The following is a 19157-nucleotide window of genomic DNA, read 5'->3' on the forward strand; positions in this document are numbered from 1 at the left end:
ATGTTCATATTTTAGATAAATATACTGATATATTTGCATGTTGTGTTGTTGGGATTAGACCTGGAAACAATGATGAACTTGAACCACAATGACGTCACACTGTTTCTTAACCTATAAAACCCTAAAAAAAACTCTATGACAAACAACTAAACCAGCCCAAACCCAAAACATTTCTTATTTTATGATCAGATTTTATTTTTAAAAGCCCATGTCAACATATTTTAAGTAGCCTCGATCTAAAAATGAACTAAAATAATCTGTTATAGCACAGTATTTACACTGGGCAACAAAAATAGGCTCGGCTGTTTGAGCTTTACTCTCATTTTCATGTTTCAATCTGCTCAAATCAAACAGGCTACAGTTACACGACATAAAATAATAATGTTTTTAATTAGTATTATATTTCACACTGTTTTGTTTTATGATTTACTCCTTTAAATCATAAAACAAAACATGAGAGCAGATCTGGAGTCACTTTCTAGTAAGAGTCCTCAGTTTGCCTGTGAGGCCGGGCCGAGTGTGTCACACCCGGAGAGAGAGAGAGAGAGTATCCGGTGCGGACTGCGCGCTCTGTGCCACAAAGTGCAATACTCTGCACCACAGCGGCTCCCTCCGCGTCACAGCCCGGGCCTCTCCAACCCAAACCAAAACGCTGCGTAAAAGTTCACCAAGTCTTCTCCAAAAGCGACTAAATGCGCACAGCTCGCCACGATGGACTGCACCATAAAGGTAAGGCCGTGCGTGTGCGTGAGCCTCATCTGTGTATGTGTGTGTGTGCGCGCGTGCGTGGGCTGTGCGCGCTCCCCACTCTTTCCTTCTTGTACAAAATTTCCCCTTCCTTCCCGTTCGTGGTGTATGTGGCTCTATAATAACACAACTAACCGCTTCATCTTTACACTCGCTTTTTTACTTCTTTAAGGCGCGTTCAGGACGCACTGCAGCGGCGGCCTTTCCATTTTCAACCAAATCTCTCTCGTTTGACTCCGCGGGGCCTTGAACTCCCCACGGCCTGAGCAAACACAGCGTCTCTCAGCGCTGTTTTATTCTTCATATTCTGGATTGTAAAATGAGCCGGTTTTAAGGATGCTCGTGAAGGCACCTGTCCGTGAACGCACCCTGGAGCGCGCCACGAGCCCCGGCCTGACAGCGTGACCCCTGCAGGTAAACGACGCTCGGTTTGTGAAGAAAACGTGAACGTGCTCAGGAAAAAGCACTGTCAGTTGTTTAATGTTATCTATAAAGCACAAAAAAAAAAAAAAAAAAAAAATCGAGGCCAAATCCAGACTGCGTTAAATGTAAAAACAGCACGGCCTAATATTAAAATAAACGAGGTGATTTATTTCAGTTGTAGTTTTCAAATCAAAATGGCGGTTGTTCTTGGTTTAAAGTGCTTGTTCAAATCTATTTTCCTTTAGTTGTTTTGTGAGGACCAGGCGTTTACGCACGAAGGCCTCTGCGCTTCTGTCTCGCTCTGTTATCACGCACTTTTAAATCTGACTTTTCTTTGCATGATAATAATAATGACAAACATATTACCTAACGGAACTAGTGGCTGTTTTTGCTGTTTCGATCCTTCTTGCAAAATATTTCACATGCAACGCGCCAGGCCCTTGTTTTTTTTTGTTTTTTTTTTTTTTTTTTTGCGGAACTAGACTTAAAGCTCACATTTCTCTGGTGTGGACATTTGTTTAGTTTCTTTGGAGATGTTCGTGGATGTTTTTGGGGCTGCAGTAGCACAGACTGCTCTGTCTCTGTGGTCCGTGGTTATTTTTGAGCGTAAAAAGTTGCAGCTCGTCAGGTGTCGTTTATCGAAGCGCAACAGACTTCCGGTTTGAGACCATGGCGCGTTTCCGCAGCCACAAAAGCAGCGCACGAGACGATCACAGAAGCGCGAGGGGTCCAGGGCAGAGGGCGCGAGGGACAGTGTATTCCAGTAGGCCTGTGTAACCTGGGATCAGGAGTGGAAGAGGTTTTGTTACTGAAGTAAAAGCACAGGTACCAAAGCAAAAAAAAAAGTTAAAGTATCACATGAAAATACTGTATTAAAGTACCCGTTTAAAAATGTACTTAAAGAGTAAAAAGTTATAGTATTTTGTGCAGCTTTTAATGTCTTGTTAGGCTTTAAATGTAGTGATTCTGATAAAGATTTGAGCTGAATTTTGTTCAGCAGAAACAACTGATTCAATCTTTTTTCCCCCAGCTGTGTTTGTTCAAATTATGAACGTGTTAAAAACAAACCCTCAGTCTTTTCAGTCTCAGACAACAATGAGAATATTTTTACTTTTCCGTCCTGTCCAAAAATGTAGTGGAGTAGAAAGTACAGATACTGCTCTCAAATGTACTGAAGTAAAGTAAAAAAGTACCCACTGTTAAACCTACCCCAAGTGAAATACAGATACCTAACATTTGTTCCTAAGTACAGTACTGTAATACTCTTACTTTGTTACTTTATTACTTTATTACATTCCACCACTATCTAGGACTATCAGCAGAGTTGCTAGAGTAGCCAAAAAGGTACTCAAGTAAGAGTACAGTTACTTATAATAATATTAAAACTTACAAATTAGTCTTACAAGAAATAAAGTAAAAAATATTTGGGAAAAGTACTACTCAAGTAAGAGTACTTTGAAGAGCAAAATATTGAATAAGTCACAAAATGTGCCACTGAGGCAAACTAAATCAAATCTGAAGGAGCCAGAAACACAAATGTTCAGATAATTTCATATATATATATATATATATATATATATATATATATATATATATATATATATATATATATATATATATATATATATATATATATATATATATATATATATATATATATATATATATATATATACATACTCACTGACAGAGCAAAGAGAACCATAACTTTTACTCAAGTACTGGTACTTCAATACAAATATTACTCAAGTAGGAGTATAAGTATGCTGCTAGAAAAGTACTCTTTCAAAGGTTATTCAAGTAAATGTAAGTGAGTAGTTCCACCTGGGCCCACCTGTCTCTCTATTGTCCTGCAGATGTTGACCTCTGTCCCTTGTATTTACAGAATGTCCCACTTTGTCCCTGAGGACACATGAGTTGTACGAAGTGACATTTACACATAAACCTGACCATGTGTTTGGATGTTCTGTCTTTCAGGGCTGTTCATGTTTCCATTTATTCTTATCCCAGTCTGTGCGATACTGGGGATGGTATATCGATTATCGTCTGTATCGCTGGTACAGGAGGATTTGCTCAGCTCTCAGTATCAGTCTGGTATTGAAAATGTAGCCGATACTTGGCACTGATATTTTTTTTGCACTGCCCTCCTCTCTGTGCGCAAAATATGAAAATATGACATATGATATGATATATTCGATTATATATTAGATAAATACATTTTGTTATTATTTTTACAAATTGTATAGGTCATTAGTAATTTAGTAATTAGTATTTTAATAATTGATATCGGTATTGGCTCAAATAAAATAAAATAAAGAATCCACATTGGACCATCCCTGTGCAATACAACTGAGAAAATGAAAGTCATGTTTATATATATATATATATATATATATATATATATATATATATATATATATATATATATATATATATATATATATATATATATATATATATATATATATATATATATATATATATATACATGACTTTCAGCTGTATATGTATGTATATATATATACATACATATACATATGTGTATATATATATATATATACATACATATACATATGTGTGTGTGTGTATATATATATATATATATATATATATATATATATATATATATATATATATATATATATATATATATATATATATATATATATATACTGAAGTAAAAAGTATCACATGAAAAAATCTACTTAAGCAAAAGTATTAATGTACTCCTTTAAAAATGTACTTGATGAGTAAGAACTATTTTGCACAAATTTTGAGTCTTGTAAAGCTTCAAATGTGATGATTCTATTACAAAAGCTTTATTTTTATTTGTTCAAATTATGAACATGTTAAAAATAATCCGTCAGTGTTTTCAGCAGGTCTCACACAATAATAAAAATACTTTTACTTTTCAGTCCAGTTCAAAAATGTAGTGGAGCAGAAAGTACAAATACTACTCTCAAATGGTAAAAGTAAAAAGTATTCACTTTAAAATGTATTTAAGTAAAGTACACATACCTAAAATGTTTACTTAAGTACTTGAGGGTTACCTTCCACCACTACCTAAAGCAGGATTATACCAAATTTTGTAAATGTAAAATATCAGTAAAAACATGAGCTGTGATAAATAACTTCAGTAGTAGTAGTAGTAGTAGTAGTAGTAGTAGTAGTAGTAGTAGTAGTATAGTGACTCATAAAAGTGACTGATTGAACCCTCCACAGCTCCAGTGTAATCACAGAACAGAAAAACATCATTTTCTACACTAGTGCAAAGCAAAAGTAAAGAGCGGAGTGGCCCAGGCCGTGTGAATGTGAGGCACACAGTAAAACCAGCCACTCTCATGGAAAAATCTACTTTTTCATTTTCAATCAATTTAAATGGCTTTAAGGCTTTAGGTTTTTGTTTAAACATAATTTTACATGTTTTAAGACAGGACTAGACCAGGACTAAACCAGTACCACACCAGATCTAAGTCTGGACCTGGTCTAAGGCTGTAATGACACCTGCATGTAGACCACAGCAAAAAGATGAAGCAAAGACTAAACCAGGTCTAAACCAGTACTACATGAGGACTAAACCAGACCCAAACAAGGACTGAAACAGGACTATACCAGGTCTAAACCAGGACTACATGAGGACTAAACCAGACCCAAACAAGGACTGAAACAGGACTATACCAGGTCTAAACCAGTACTACATGAGGACTAAACCAGACCCAAACAAGGACTGAAACAGGACTATACCAGGTCTAAACCAGTACTACATGAGGACTAAACCAGACCCAAACAAGGACTGAAACAGGACTATACCAGGTCTAAACCAGGACTACATGAGGACTAAACCAGACCCAAACAAGGACTGAAACAGGACTATACCAGGTCTAAACCAGGACTAAATCATGATTAAACCAGGACTATAGACTAGGGCTCAATCAGGACTAAATCAGGTCTAGACAGGTCTAAATCAAGACTAAATAAGGACTAAACCAGAACTAAACCAGGTCTACCCCAGGACTTATCCGCAGTTTTTAGACAGTGAGGATCAGAGTTGCAGAATCAGCTGAATGAAACTTCTGCTTTTGAATGTGATGTCAGCGTGAAAACCAACTCCACTGTCTCACTTTGAAACAACTTCAGTTTGAGACACAATAAGTTTACAAAGCAGAGAATTCAACTGGTACAGATTTGAGTTCTTGCATGGTTTAGTCCTGGTTTATATATATATATATCCTGGCCCCTCTGTCAAATTTTAGATCCCATTGTGGCCTGTGTGTCAAAAAATGTGCCCACCCCTGAACTAGACTGTTGATTTAAGAAGGGATATTTTCAATTCTATTTTACTTCTTACTTCTTTTAAAGAGAGTTGTTTTTTTTCTTCTACCTCCTCTTATTTTTTTGAAAATGCTAAATTCGCCCAAAACAACATATAAAGTTTATCAGTCACTAGGTTTTGATGGTCCTAGTCTTCCCTCCCTTTGCTCTCTGTGTTAAGTCACTCCCCCTTCAGAGCACTATCATAAAACAATCAGCCACATCCCGCTAATGAAACTACTGCACATCACATCAGGCTTGTCAAGTTGCTGTGTACAATTTTGGACCATTTACATTTTTTCTTTATATTTATGGGGAATTGTCGCGTGGGAGCATGAGTGATGTAGGCTTGTGGGCGGAGCCTCGTACAGAATCTTACAGCTAACCGTGAGGAGGGTTTGAATAGGCCCGGGAGAGATCACTAGATTCCTAAAACATGCAACATCTAAAACCTCTTAAGACGTTTTTGATGAGGTAACAACATTATAACATGGTAGAAAGCTAAAAAGGGCGTGTAAATGTATACTCAGGTCTGCACTGGCTCCGTATGAATCCACTTTGTGCAAATAAACAAATAAAAATGTCATGAACTGTAGTCAGACTGATTCAACCGCAAGTTACTCACTGTTTCCATTCACTACAAACGCCTGGACTAACAAGACTAAAGCTAAACAGGCTAAAGGTGATAGCGCTCTGAAGGGGGGGGGGGGGGGGGTGACTTAACGTGGGGAGCAAAGGGAGGGGGCACTCAAAGCATCGAAAACGAACAAACTGAAACTTATAAAACATGTTAATACGTTGTTTTGGACGAATATATCATTTTCAAAACAATAAAAGGAAACATGCTGATCTAAATATGTTATGTGTTACAGTTAATACCCCTTAAAACACCCTCTTTTTACAAACATTTAGCTGCACGTCACACACAAAAATGTCCCGTTTCAACAGTAAAAATATGTAAATACAAATGTGCTTCTTGAAACTATGAATCAGTTGTGCAGTTTTGAACAGGAAGTCACTGGACCAGTTTCTAATGTTAAGCTGCTCTAGATCAGTTTGGGGTTTTATAATGAATAAAACAATCTACATAATGATGGAACCGCTTTAATCTAAATACTTCCTTTCAACTTGGCCTGTTATGATAATTACATTTCAACTTATCGTCCAATACGTGACACATGGAACAGTATTTTTTGGAGTCAGTATTCCTTATGTGTACTTTTTCTTTGCACTACTGGGATATTTTTAGTTATTTTTTTGGATATATGATCAGATTTAAGCCGTAAAAGTTTGGATTCGTAACTTGTACGACTCATTACAGATGCAAACTAATGATTTAAGTGTTTTGTGCTGTTTATTTATTGCGTTATTATGATCTACAGTTACCTCTGTATGTTATCGTGACAGGCCTACTCGTTACTATAGAGATTATCAAACCAACACATTTATGCCAGGAACTGTATCGTCCAAAATTGTATCTATTTTCTATTTCAGTCTCCCTCCTGATCGAGAAAACCTCCTTTGTGTTTTCATCGTCTGCATATTTAGGTTTGTCTCTATGGAGCGCAACAACCCCGCCCACTTCCAACTCCATTCATCCATTCATTTTTCCCATGGACTTTTTGGAAAATTCAAATATTAAGACTTAATAAGCACGATGGAGGTCATGTGACACACCGCGGATTCGCCCCATGCAAGTTTTGAAACGTTTATGGAAAAATTGGGATATAACTGGGATATGGGATATTTTTGTCTATGGGAAAAATGAATTGGAAATTTACCTCCGGAAACAAATGGAGGGATGTCATTGTTGAGCGGACACAATAACCCTAAAGCAGGATCGTCCCGGGTAGCATGGTCATATATGAGTCATAGAGGGTTATTCAAGTCACCAGCTCAAACCTTATCTTATACTACAGACAGTTCTCCTCTAGTGCCACAAAAGTACACAAGATAAATACAGTGGTCCCTCGTTTATCGCGGTTACGGTTTTACGTTCTAAAAATAACCCGCAACAGGCGAAATCCGTGAAGTATCAACTTTATTTTTTGAATTATTCTATATGTTTTGCAGCTGTAAAACCCCTCACCACACACTTTATACACATTTCTCAGACAGGCCTACAGTTCCTTAGCCAATCAGGACGCAGAACACAATGCACTGTAAAAAAAAGGTGTAGAAATGCACTGGAAAAATCCGTGAAACAGTGAGACCGTGATACAGTGAGGGACAACTGTACGGCGCTCTAGGACTGCAGCGATTAATCAACTAATCGTGACTCTGAAGTATTCGTCGTTGATAATCGTAATCATTTCTTGGACGATATAGACTCTAAAACACAAAGACATTATTAAACCAAAATCCAGACTGATCTCTGTGCACAGACGGTAAAAAAGAAGTGGACTAAGTGAGTGTGGCGTCACCCACAGCGTTATCATGAGTATCATAGCAACCAGAGAGCCAATCAGGAGCGAGGCTGTTGAAGGTAACGCCCCACTGGTTTAGCAGGTTAGCACTTAGCAACACTGTCAATCAAACCTGTTGCTAATGCTAAAGGCGCTTGATTTATCTGTTATTAATGTTCATATGTTGAGTTAGTGACATAGTGAAATAAAAACACCAGGGCCATGCAGAGCGGGTTAATATGAACATTTTAAAACCAAAATGACGAAGAAGTCGATAGAGCCAGAAGCACGCCCATGTTTGAAACGTGGTGGCTAACAGGTTAGCTATGTCCATTTATATATACAGTCTACGGTCCCGAGCCAGAACTAAACATGATCGTCTAATCAGATTTGTTCATTTCAGTTATGCATGAGAAACGAAGGAGCTCACTGGTCACTCATTGATTCTACAGAAATCCTCCATGTTTTTTAGTCCTGTGATATTGTTCTTCTTTCTTTTTCCTTCGTAAGCAGCCATATTTGTTTTGATACAGATGAACCATGTGTGTCCCTGATTGGCTAATCCACCTGTCAATCACTCAGGGAGATTCACTGTGACTCACATCTTCATAAAGTACTGGAGAAATGTGTATTATGGCCCCCCAAAAATATTACCCCATCCAACATATAGTAAACAATAACTTTTCGCAAGGATGGTCCACCACCTGCTTGTCTCCATGGTGATGATATTGCTTTGCTTGGAATGTTCCACAGTATGACTTTAAACGTATAGAACAGGGGTGTCAAACACATTATCACCAAGAGCCACATCAGTAAAATGGCTGCCGTCAAAGGGCCAGATGTAAAATAAATGTAACTACTTTTTAAACTTGTTAATTAACTGTTTCTGTGTTTATTACTCATTCAGTTTACAAATATTGCATACTAATTTGCATAGATGTCAAAAATATGGCTGTGTAACTGTGTATCTCCTGATAAAATTACATTTTAAGACCATCATACCTTTTAATTTACACTATCAAGGGCCACATAAAATGATGTGGAGGGCCAGATTTGGTCCAGGGGCCTTGAGTTTGACACATGTGCTATAGAACCTGCATTTATTCAATTACAGGTGTGCTCAAAAATACCTTGAAAAACATGGATTCTTATATTGAGCTGGTCACCTCTCCACAGATCTGACCTGTAACTAATGAAGATCAGTGAAATGCTTTACTGCGGGACATTCCGAGCGAGGCGATAACGTCTGAGCTCTTTTGATGGTTGTATTATTGAATCAGTCAAACGCTTTAGCTTAGTTATAAGATTGTTTCAAATGCCTTGCTTCTGATTCTTGTCTTTTATGTTTTGATTAAATTTAGAGCTGAAGAATTTGGGGAAAATATCCAACTGTGATACTTTGGACCAACTTTGCTGTTAGATTTATGTTTTAATAATAGGATTCTGTTCAAAGTTCACATTTTAAACACATCCAGAAGAACTGAAAGACTGAAATCTGACCTGCCAAACGCAACAATCACATTTCAGTATCTAAAACGAAACGGGGCGGGGCAAAACCTTATAGAACTATTACTTATCCTTGTGTATCTGACCCCAGCTGCACTCAGTCTGTAAAGTCCACTCAAAGTAACTATTTATACATGCGTTACTAGGAAAGCGTGTATCTAAAATGTAAAAAGACAGATTCAACTCCCAAATCTTCAGCTACTAATCTTCATTTACTCACTTCTGCTTTCTGCTGCTGTCCCATATACAAATACAACCAGTCAGGATACACTTATTTGTCAATTAATACGCATTTTGGTCGAACAATTAATCACCTACACCCCTGGATTTCAGAACACGTTTTGCACAGATCTAAACTACAGTGTTAGCAGTCCGTACGCACAACAGGACAGGAGATTGTGCTGCTTGTGGAGAAAATGATGGCAATTCCAAAGTTTAGCGTTTATTTCGATTCAATTGCTATTAATCTTGCGGTTTCTTTATTGTCCTGTTGCCATAGCGACGAGTGGAGCCGTTAAAGTTCGAGGCGGTTGTTTTTCAGTAGTTTTTCTTCTTGTGCAGCGATGGCTCTGAAAGTGTCTGAAACAGGAAGTGATGCGGCTTTGCGGTCGGCCACACTTGGGTCTATTTGTGTAAGAAAAAACAGAGACACGAGTTTAAGTCCTGCACTGTCAAAGAAAAGAAAAAGGTTAAGACGAAGGCTGCTGGTGATGGTTAGCATAGATAGATCGAAAGATGGATAGATTGATTGATCGATAGATGGATGGATGTGTTCACAGTCCCTTCATGTTCCAGTGTTGTAATGGGGAACATGGCGTGCTCTGAGGCCGTGCAGGTGTGCTCTGAAAAGAAAACGGTAGAACCTTCTGACCCCAAAAAAGCAACTCAAAAAACACAATAACATTACTAATGATAATAATTAGAGATAGACAGATATTTGGCCGATATTTGGACTTTTTAAAGTATCAGCTATCACAACACAGCATAGAACATACACACAAAGCTTTATATGAAGACTTTAATATGAGGAGATAGCTGCACTGAAGGAGACACACAGCTCTGTTAAAGGTTTGTGGTAAAAAAAACAACAACAAAAAAATAGAAGAAAAGAAAGGGCTTTGTAGTTTGTTTAAATGACACAATTTGAGGAAAATAATCAAAATCGGACCAAAAGTATCGGCAGAGCTTATCGGCCATCGGTTACCCTGGATTCTAAGTAATTGGCATCAGCATCATACATGAGAAAATTAATAATAAAATAAATACAAATAAATAAATAAATAAATAAATAAATAAATAAATAAATAAATAAATAAATAAATAAATAAATAAATAATAATGAATTTTACGTATATAGCACTTTTTTGGACACTTCATTCTCTGCACATTCGGTGGTAGGTTACTATTATAGCCACAGCTGCCCTGGGACATTATTATTATTATGGAAGTGAGGCCAAAGTGTCTTGCCTAAAGATACAACAGCAGTTTTTGCCACTGGCGGCCCATTGTGTCACCTGGTATTCCCAGCGGTCTCCCATCCAAGTCCTGACCAGGCTCAGCCCTGCTTAGCTTCAGACGTCAGACCAGATCAGGCTTTGACAAAGACGTTGGGCCTCATATTGTATGTTATCAACCAAATAAATCTACACTTCTAAACAGAATATTACTGATGAAAATGAGAACATATTTATTTGTTTTTTTTTTACATTTTAAGTTCATTATGTCAATGCCACTGTTATTAAAGGTCTTTACGTTTGTGTTTTATTTACGATTATCAGATGAGCTATAATGTGGAACATGTCAGTCAAAGCAATAACATATCCATCGGCTGAGCAGATGGTGGACCCTCCATCAGAAAAGTTACATAGTGCATCTTTTATTGTCGCACTGATGCAATCGCAGTTACAATTAATTGGATCATAGAATGCCCTCAGCAAGGTGCAGAATATGTCTTTTTAAGGGTAATCCTGTAGTTTAGACCTGTGCAAACATGTTCTTAAATGTCTCCATGTGTCAGATGCCCTCCCTGTGTGTCAGATGCCCTCCCTTTGTCTCCATGGGGTCTTAGTCTGTGTAAAAGCTGAAATGCATGGGATTCTTGTATTACTTTAAAGTTCAGATTCTAGTCTGGTCTCAGATGTTAATGCTTGACCTGAGAGTTCAATCTTGACTATAAACAAAAATGCAAATCTTATTCAAATTGCAATACCTGGGTCCTACTCAAGATATATGTGTGTGATGAGGCACTGGCATAACATCAGTCGCTCCCAGCACGGAACAATTAAAACCTGTTCTGATTTTCATGAGTTTATGCAGCGTCGGTACTGAGAAAGTCTCATCTGGGGACTGCAATTAAAATGAGGGAAGAGAAAGTTTCATTGGGAGCTTGGGTGTTGCTGTCCTAGGTTTGCCACAGTAACACATTTTGATGTTATATTGACTTTAGGGCTGAGCGATTTAGTCTAAAAATAAATCATGATGATTTTTCTCCGAAAGTTAGATTTTCAACTCTAAAAACTGAGTGGATTGCTCAACTTTCTGTCTGAGATGTGGAAATCATCGTCTGCTTCTCTCTGCTCTTGTTTTTCTGACTCTCGCAATGCTTTGTGTCACATTGACCAGTATAGTGACCATCTCTGGACAGTACTTGTTAAGGTGCATATTGGGAAATTTTGTGTGCACTAGTTTTTCAGTCACTGGACATTCAGAAACCCATAAACGTGGCACGTGACCCCTAAATACTGTCCTAACTAGAGAATAGTGTGAACATCTACACATCAGCCGTAATGTTTTGGCTCATTTTAGCTCAAACCTGTAGCACTTTAAAGGTCCTACATTACACAACACTGACTCTTATCTGAGCGTTAAGCCATGTTCTAACACTGTTTCCTCTTCAAAAACAGACCTGGTGTTGTGTTTTGTTTCATTCACACATGTTTGAGTAACACTTTATTATTAGTCTGTAACATCTCCAAAGCTCAAAATGCAAAAATACCTTTTACCTTTTGTTCAGTAGATTGGCAACTCCAGGGCTGAAATCATCCAAATCATTGTAATGAAGGTGTGTGGAGGTTAAAAACACAGCGGAGCACTTCCTGTATTACCACATGACATCACAAGGTGGAGTGTTTTCCGTTTGAGAGAAGAACTCAGTCTAAATCTGCAGGGTTTGTGTGTTAAACATGTGTGAATGAAACAAAACACAACTCCAGGTCTGTTTGTGATGAGGAAACAACATTAGAACAGATCAGAAAATAGTGTAATACGGACACTTTACCAGCCCAAACTTGTGTGACTCTGCACACGGAGCCTGGAGGAAATGCCTGACCCCCCTTTCTCTCTCCTGAAACAATGCCCTGCTCGCCCCCCCTCCCACACACACACACACACACACACACACACCCAGACCCCCCTCTCCGAGCTTCCTTTTGGGCCGAAGGTTCCTGTGCAGGTTGGGACTTTTCCGGAGCAGAGCTGCGGAGGCGCTGTGCTGACGTAGGAACCGCTTGGACAATGGACCCAAGTCTAAACAAATCACAGATTTAGAACGACGCTAAACAACGGAAACACACTGCTAGCATCAGTACATGCTAACACGCTAGTTTGTGTGTAGTAGACTAGCAAATATTAAATTATTGTTTCTAAACAGATATTTCTATTTGATTGTGTTTACAGTGTGATTCAGGTCACACGGGGCACAGTACATCATGGGGCCAGAGCTGCTGTGGTCAGGACTCAGAGGCGGAGCAGGGCTGGGCCTGGGCCGGGGTGGGGTTTCATGATGCACTTTAACATGGACTGATGAACTGTCGTCACCTTGTGTTTTAATAAGACTGCACCGCTTTTTCAATTCAGATACTGACTTCAATACTGCGGCTTTAAGTATCTGTTGAGACTGAAAACAGTTTTTATTTCCTAAACTAAAATAAATTAAGACAAAACTGATCAAATTGTCATGGAACTGTTATTTATCTACCAAGTAACGACAAAACTGCTCTGTGAAATAAATACAAATTCAAACATTCTGAGACTCTCTGTGGCGAATATGACCCGTAAACCAGTTTAGACCAGTCGTATTATATCACTGATGTTTATATGTCCAACCAGGATGAACTGAACTGATATTTGGAAGGCAATATCCCATCCAGCAATTTTTTCAGTATCAATGCTATACCATACCAGATATTTTGTATTTATGGAGTATGTTTTTATCTATTGCTGAGCATTGATGACATGGGTAGACTTAAGACCTCTGTGAAAACCAGATGCTACAGTGGGGCAGGAGTGGCTCTACGAGTGACACCCACAGTGCTTAATATGAAAGTGGTGTGAGTGAATTATTGGTGGAGTGTGGAGGGAATGAATAAAGCTCTGTGAAAGGCTTTGAGTGTGTTAAAAAATAAATAAATGTGATAAATGTTCCCCTGTGTTCCTGTCTGCTCCTGTCTCTGCTCCTCTGTCTCTGCTCCTGTCTTCTCCTGTCTCTGCTCATGTCTCCTCCTGTCTCTGCTCATGTCTCCTCCTGTCTCTGCTCATGTCTCCTCCTGTCTCTGCTCCTGTCTCTGCTCCTGTCTCTCTCTGTCTCCTGTCTAACGTCTCCTGTTGTGATTGTAGGAAGCCCTGTCCGTGGTGAGCCAGGACCAGGCATTATTTGACCCGGCGTTTGGTGCATCGTCGTTGCTGCAGATGAAGGCCGAGCTGACCCAGAGTCCCCCCCCTGCAGAGACCGAGTGGACCACAGGGGGCGCTGTGAGCTCCACTAAAAGGACCGAACACGTCAACGGCACCAGGTTAGAGAGAGAGTAAGAGAGAAGGGAGAGAGAAGGGGAGCCAGAACAAAATAATGTTGTGTACAAATAATTTTAAATCACAATATTAATCTAAAATGACCTAATAAAAGAAAGAAGTCCACTGGCTTCAGCGTTTTAAAACATTGACTTCTCATAACAGGTGCGTTTTAACAGCAAATAAGTTCTATGGCGACTATAGCCGTTGTAAAGCCTCCAGAGAATAAGCAGTGTTGACTTGTTGGTCACGAGGAAAGCACGGTTTAGTAGCATTTAGAGGCAAACACCAGCTGCAAAGTATCAATAGGAGGCGGCTACATAGGCTGCAGCTTAGGGCTTTGGCCAGAAGGGGGCCTCAAGAATGGCCAATTTATTTGGTTTCAGCCCCAAATGTTTTGAAAGTTTCACCTAAAGTCCTACTTCAGATAAATACTAAATAAAAGAGTCAGTCAAGTTCAAGAAATCTTTTGCTAGCAGTGCAGCTTCACAACAGACATGAATATAAGAAGAGGTCATAGTTCAACATCAGGCCTGTCGCAAAGTCAGTCAATTTCTGTATAAAGTGTACTTACGATACACCGGCACGTAAAAGACAGCCTGCTTACTTTTATCACCAAGGTTTGTAGTTCAGATGAGTCTCTATAATCTCCAGCAGAGGCTATTTTGTGTGGTCCAAACAGCTGCATAAATATCATAAACTGTATATGTAAATGGACATAGCTAACCTGCAAACTCTTAATTTTGGTCTTAAATATTCTTATTAACCCGCTCTTCATGATCCTGGTGTTTTTATTTAGTTGTTGTGTCTGTAAATCAAGATATGGACATTAATATCAGACACATCAGACGCCTTCTTTCCCTGAAGTTGCTCCACTAGCGTTAGCGACAGGTTTGATTGACAGCGTTGCTAAATGCCCGCTCAATACTAAACCAGCGGTGCGTGCGGGAAGGGGCATTACCTTCAACAGCTTGGCTCCAGATTGGCTCTTTGGCTGCTATGATACTCGTGGACGGACTTCTAAATATGTAACTCATCTCCAAATTGACTATAACTGCTCTAGTCTCGATGAGTTTCATTTGACTGGAGCTGAACGCTGTGGGTGATGTCATACTCACTTAGGTCACTTCTTTATAAAGTCTGTGGTAAATATGTTTAAAAATTATATGCAGGAGTCTTTATTTGAACACTTTAATTCAAAGATAGTTCTGCAAAAATGTGACTACACTGTTCACTTATGCGGTTTGTAGTAATACTAATATACTAGTACTAATACAAAGATATTATGTATGAGACTGTTTTAAATTTTCATTCGATCATTTGGGGAATATTACCAAAATAGTTCTACCTGTATTTATAAAGTAGGCCTGGGTGAACTATGGTTTTGTTTTATTCAAAAATATAGGTTTCATATATTTGTTTCAGAGTCCAGGGGGTGCTTAATGCCACTACAGAAACATAAAGGTATTTGTGAGGAGAGGGGCTTCTATTTTTACATCAAAGTGGAGGAAGCACGTTAAAGGCGTGAGTGCATTGTTCTGAGACAAACTCCTCCCCCTCCTGGTGAGTCAAAGTTGTACAGTTTGGGAAATTCTGACATTGTTAACAGAGCCTCAGTGCGGCTAGAGGAACCCAGTGGGACCATGGGGTTTCTCAGGACCATACGTCACTTACTTACTCACTTATGGTTGGAATATCGGTTTGATATAGAAAATTTTGCAATATTTTTTCCGCACTGCCCCAGTCTCTGTGCGCCCATGTGTCAGTCCCACTTTAACGAAAACAGATAAATACATTTTTTTTGTATTTTTACAAAAGCGATACGTACATTTTAAAAAGCATTGTTATCAGCAGATATCGGCCACAACAGCAAGACAGATATTGAATATCAGTATCGGCAAAAAAATACATAGCGACCCATCCTCATCTCACTCACCTGTTTTTCTTTTTGGTGTTCAGGGAAATTACAGACGCTCCAAACTCCTCTTCTCTGGATGCTCTGAAAATGGAGTCTGGTTGACACTTCCAGTTCGCCGATATTTGCAATTGGCTTTAAAATGGAACTAAACATTGAATCTACTTTTTTTGCTACTAAATTGTGTGTATATGGTGCTTATTGTGTTCTGTTCCTAGTCAAAATTTGCAACTTTGTGGTCACAAACAGTCAAAATCTAAGTTTGTGCTGCCTCCAGTGGTGTCTGTGACTTCAAGTACTACATGACATCACGCAGGGCTGCCCTGATTACAGCCAGGTGTTTCTGATTACAAACACCTGGCTGCAGGGGCGGAGTTTGAACTGCGGATACCTGTTAGACCAATCACATTGTTCCTTATGCCCCCCCACTCTCCCCTTTAGTCTCCCCTTTAGCCCTCCTCCTCACTCTCCTCAAATTACATATGCTGCAATTTTTGAAGTACCACAATTTCACAAGAAGCAACAAAATCTCCAGTCTTATTGTGCATAAAAACATCTAACCCTGTAGTGTTCATATTTCAGTCTTTTTGTCAATTCTCCTGGACGTGTTTAAAATATGAACTTTGAACAGAATCCTGTTATTAAAACACAAATGGCAAATCTAATCGCACTGCTTAGTATAAAGCCATAGACTGAACATGTTTGTGTTTGCAGCCGTGAGTCTCCGGTGGACTGCAGTGTGACCAAACGTTCCAGACACATCAGCAGCGATGGCTCTATGTCCTACCAGCCCTACAGCCCCCAGAGCTCCAACGCCACCCCCACCAGCAGGTCTCCTCCTGGGGGTAGATCCACGATTACATATCCCAGCTCTGGTTCTCCTCTTGGAGGCAGATCCACAGTAACGTACCCCAGCTCTGGTTCTCCTCCTGGAGGTCGATCCACGATAACTTACCCCAGCTCCGGTTCTCCTCCTGGGGGTAGATCGACAATGACGTACCCCAGCTCTGGCTCTCCTCCTGGGGGAAGATCCACAATAACTTATCCCTCCTCTGGTTCTCCTCCTGGAGGTAGATCCACGATGACATACCCCAGCTCCGGTTCTCCTCCCGGGGGTAGATCCATGCAGTACCAGCCCTACAGCCCCCAGAACACTCAGAGCACAGCGAACCCAAACCCAAACACAAGTTCTCCTCCAGGAGGCAGCACTGAGGAGAAGAGGGTCATCGTACCAGCAGGTATCTATGACGTAATCAGATACTGAAAGAATGATGGGCTGTTCAGAGCAGAGGGGTGTTTTTTAGCTTTATTTTACTAGGAAAATAAAGTTTTAATTCAGAATAAAGCTGTATTTGCAAAGTGGATGAACTAACCATGCCTTGGTATAAAGAGACACTGCATATGCTTTAACATGATGATAGTTATACAGCAGTATTTATTTTGACATTTTTATTTTATAATTTTTTTTTAGTTTCATTCCAGATTTAATTTTAAATGTATTTGACTAAATGATGATTTGTGAAATCGTCCCCATGGTCCTTGTCCCACATGGTCCTTGTCCCACATGGACGTCCATTTAGGAAAATGTTTAAAGTGCTTTTGTAGTTATAGCTTGGTTTGGTGGGGTAGTATCCGTGGTAAATATTTATCATAGTTTTACATGAGGTAAGTGACAGTTTATGAGAGAAAGTTCAATTGAAGTTGAAATACAGGAAGTAGCTCTGAGTTTTAAAACAGAATACCACTTTTAACAGGAATGAAATAAGCCTACATGTATTTGATATTCAGCCACAATGAGGTACTGTATATTATTACCACTACTACTGCTACTACTACCTTGAGTAATACTATTACTATCACAAGTCAGGGGTGGTGTCGGGGGAGTCAATCTTGACTAAAAATATTGTTCAAAATGAGACTCCAATAAAACAAGAATTCCAGCTACTACAGAAGCTAAGGCTCTAAATCAGACATGGGGAAACTATGGCCCGGGGGCCGCACACGGCCCTTTAGACTTATTTGTCCGGCCCACCGAACATGACCGAATTATATTAAAATAGGTACGGGTAAACCTTGTTCAAAGTTTTTCTTATTCATTTAATTAATGCATTTGGAAAACAATTTGTACATATTCATGCTTTGCTACATGTTACAGGCCAAATCTCTAATGTGATATGTACCCGATTGGCCCGGCCCCTCTGTCAAATTTTAGAACCCACTGTGGCCCGAGTGTCAAAAAGTTTTCCCACCCCTGGTCCAAGGCTCTAAATGAACATGTGAAGTGAACACCCACACCGAAGCTCTTAGCACCCCATTCGCTCCTACAACCAAAAATGTCTGGCATCGCCCCTGTGACGAGTACTACTTTTACTGCCCTGGGCTGATACAGCTTGTACTGTGAAGCCTGTAGTGAGTGAGTCAGTACTGCTCTGGTCTGGTCTAGGATAATACCAGGAAGTGACAGACTGAAGTGTGCCGCGTTCAGGGAAAACTCCAGACTTTACGGTTAGTTCACTGTCACCTTCAGCTGCAGGGAACTCCACATGAGTCACAGCTCTGGGACATCAAGAGAACACTTTATTTCTTTATTTGGACTTTCACACCTGACTGTATATCGGACCGGTGAGGCACATCCACAGACGTCAGCAGACACAGACGGCGTTTCTTCTATAAGCATTAACCATGATGTAATGAAGGTCATTTGTGGAACAGATGTCCACTCAAAGCCACATTTGATCAAAAGTTGGGTGGGTGTGGCTCAGTGGTAGAGCATTTGCCCACAGGGGTTTAATCCCTGCTCCAAACAGTCACTGCCATTTCCTTGAGCAAGACACTTTACCTTATTGCATTTCAAAGATCAGCCATTTTGTCATAATATAATTATACATCACACTACTTTGACAAAGCCTGACCTCGTCTGACCTCAGAGGCTAAGCAGGGCCAGGTCTGGTCAGTGCTTGGATGGGAGACCGCTGGGACTGCCAGATGCCACAGTGATATTATGTCATTGTGTATGAATGAAGTGTGTGTTGGTGGTTGGAGGAGCTGATGATGCAGATCTGTCT

The 19157-nt window shown here is 39.5% G+C and overlaps 1 protein-coding gene across 2 annotated transcripts in view; it reads left to right on the forward strand.

The window, feature by feature from the left end:
- The first annotated feature begins 542 nt into the window (after positions 1-542).
- fli1rs (Fli-1 proto-oncogene, ETS transcription factor-related sequence) overlaps positions 543-19157 on the forward strand; it is a 29402-nt gene continuing 10787 nt past the window's right edge. For both annotated transcript variants that reach the window (XM_033981329.2, XM_033981330.2), the window contains exons 1-3: positions 543-729; positions 14007-14182; positions 16807-17330. In XM_033981329.2, coding sequence (XP_033837220.1) covers positions 712-729; positions 14007-14182; positions 16807-17330 — 718 coding nt within the window. In that variant the 5' untranslated portion in view covers positions 543-711. The remainder of the gene's footprint in view (positions 730-14006; positions 14183-16806; positions 17331-19157) is intronic.

Source organism: Periophthalmus magnuspinnatus, chromosome 16, assembly GCF_009829125.3.
Source record: "Periophthalmus magnuspinnatus isolate fPerMag1 chromosome 16, fPerMag1.2.pri, whole genome shotgun sequence".
In the NCBI taxonomy this organism is placed as follows: Eukaryota; Metazoa; Chordata; class Actinopteri; order Gobiiformes; family Gobiidae; genus Periophthalmus; species Periophthalmus magnuspinnatus.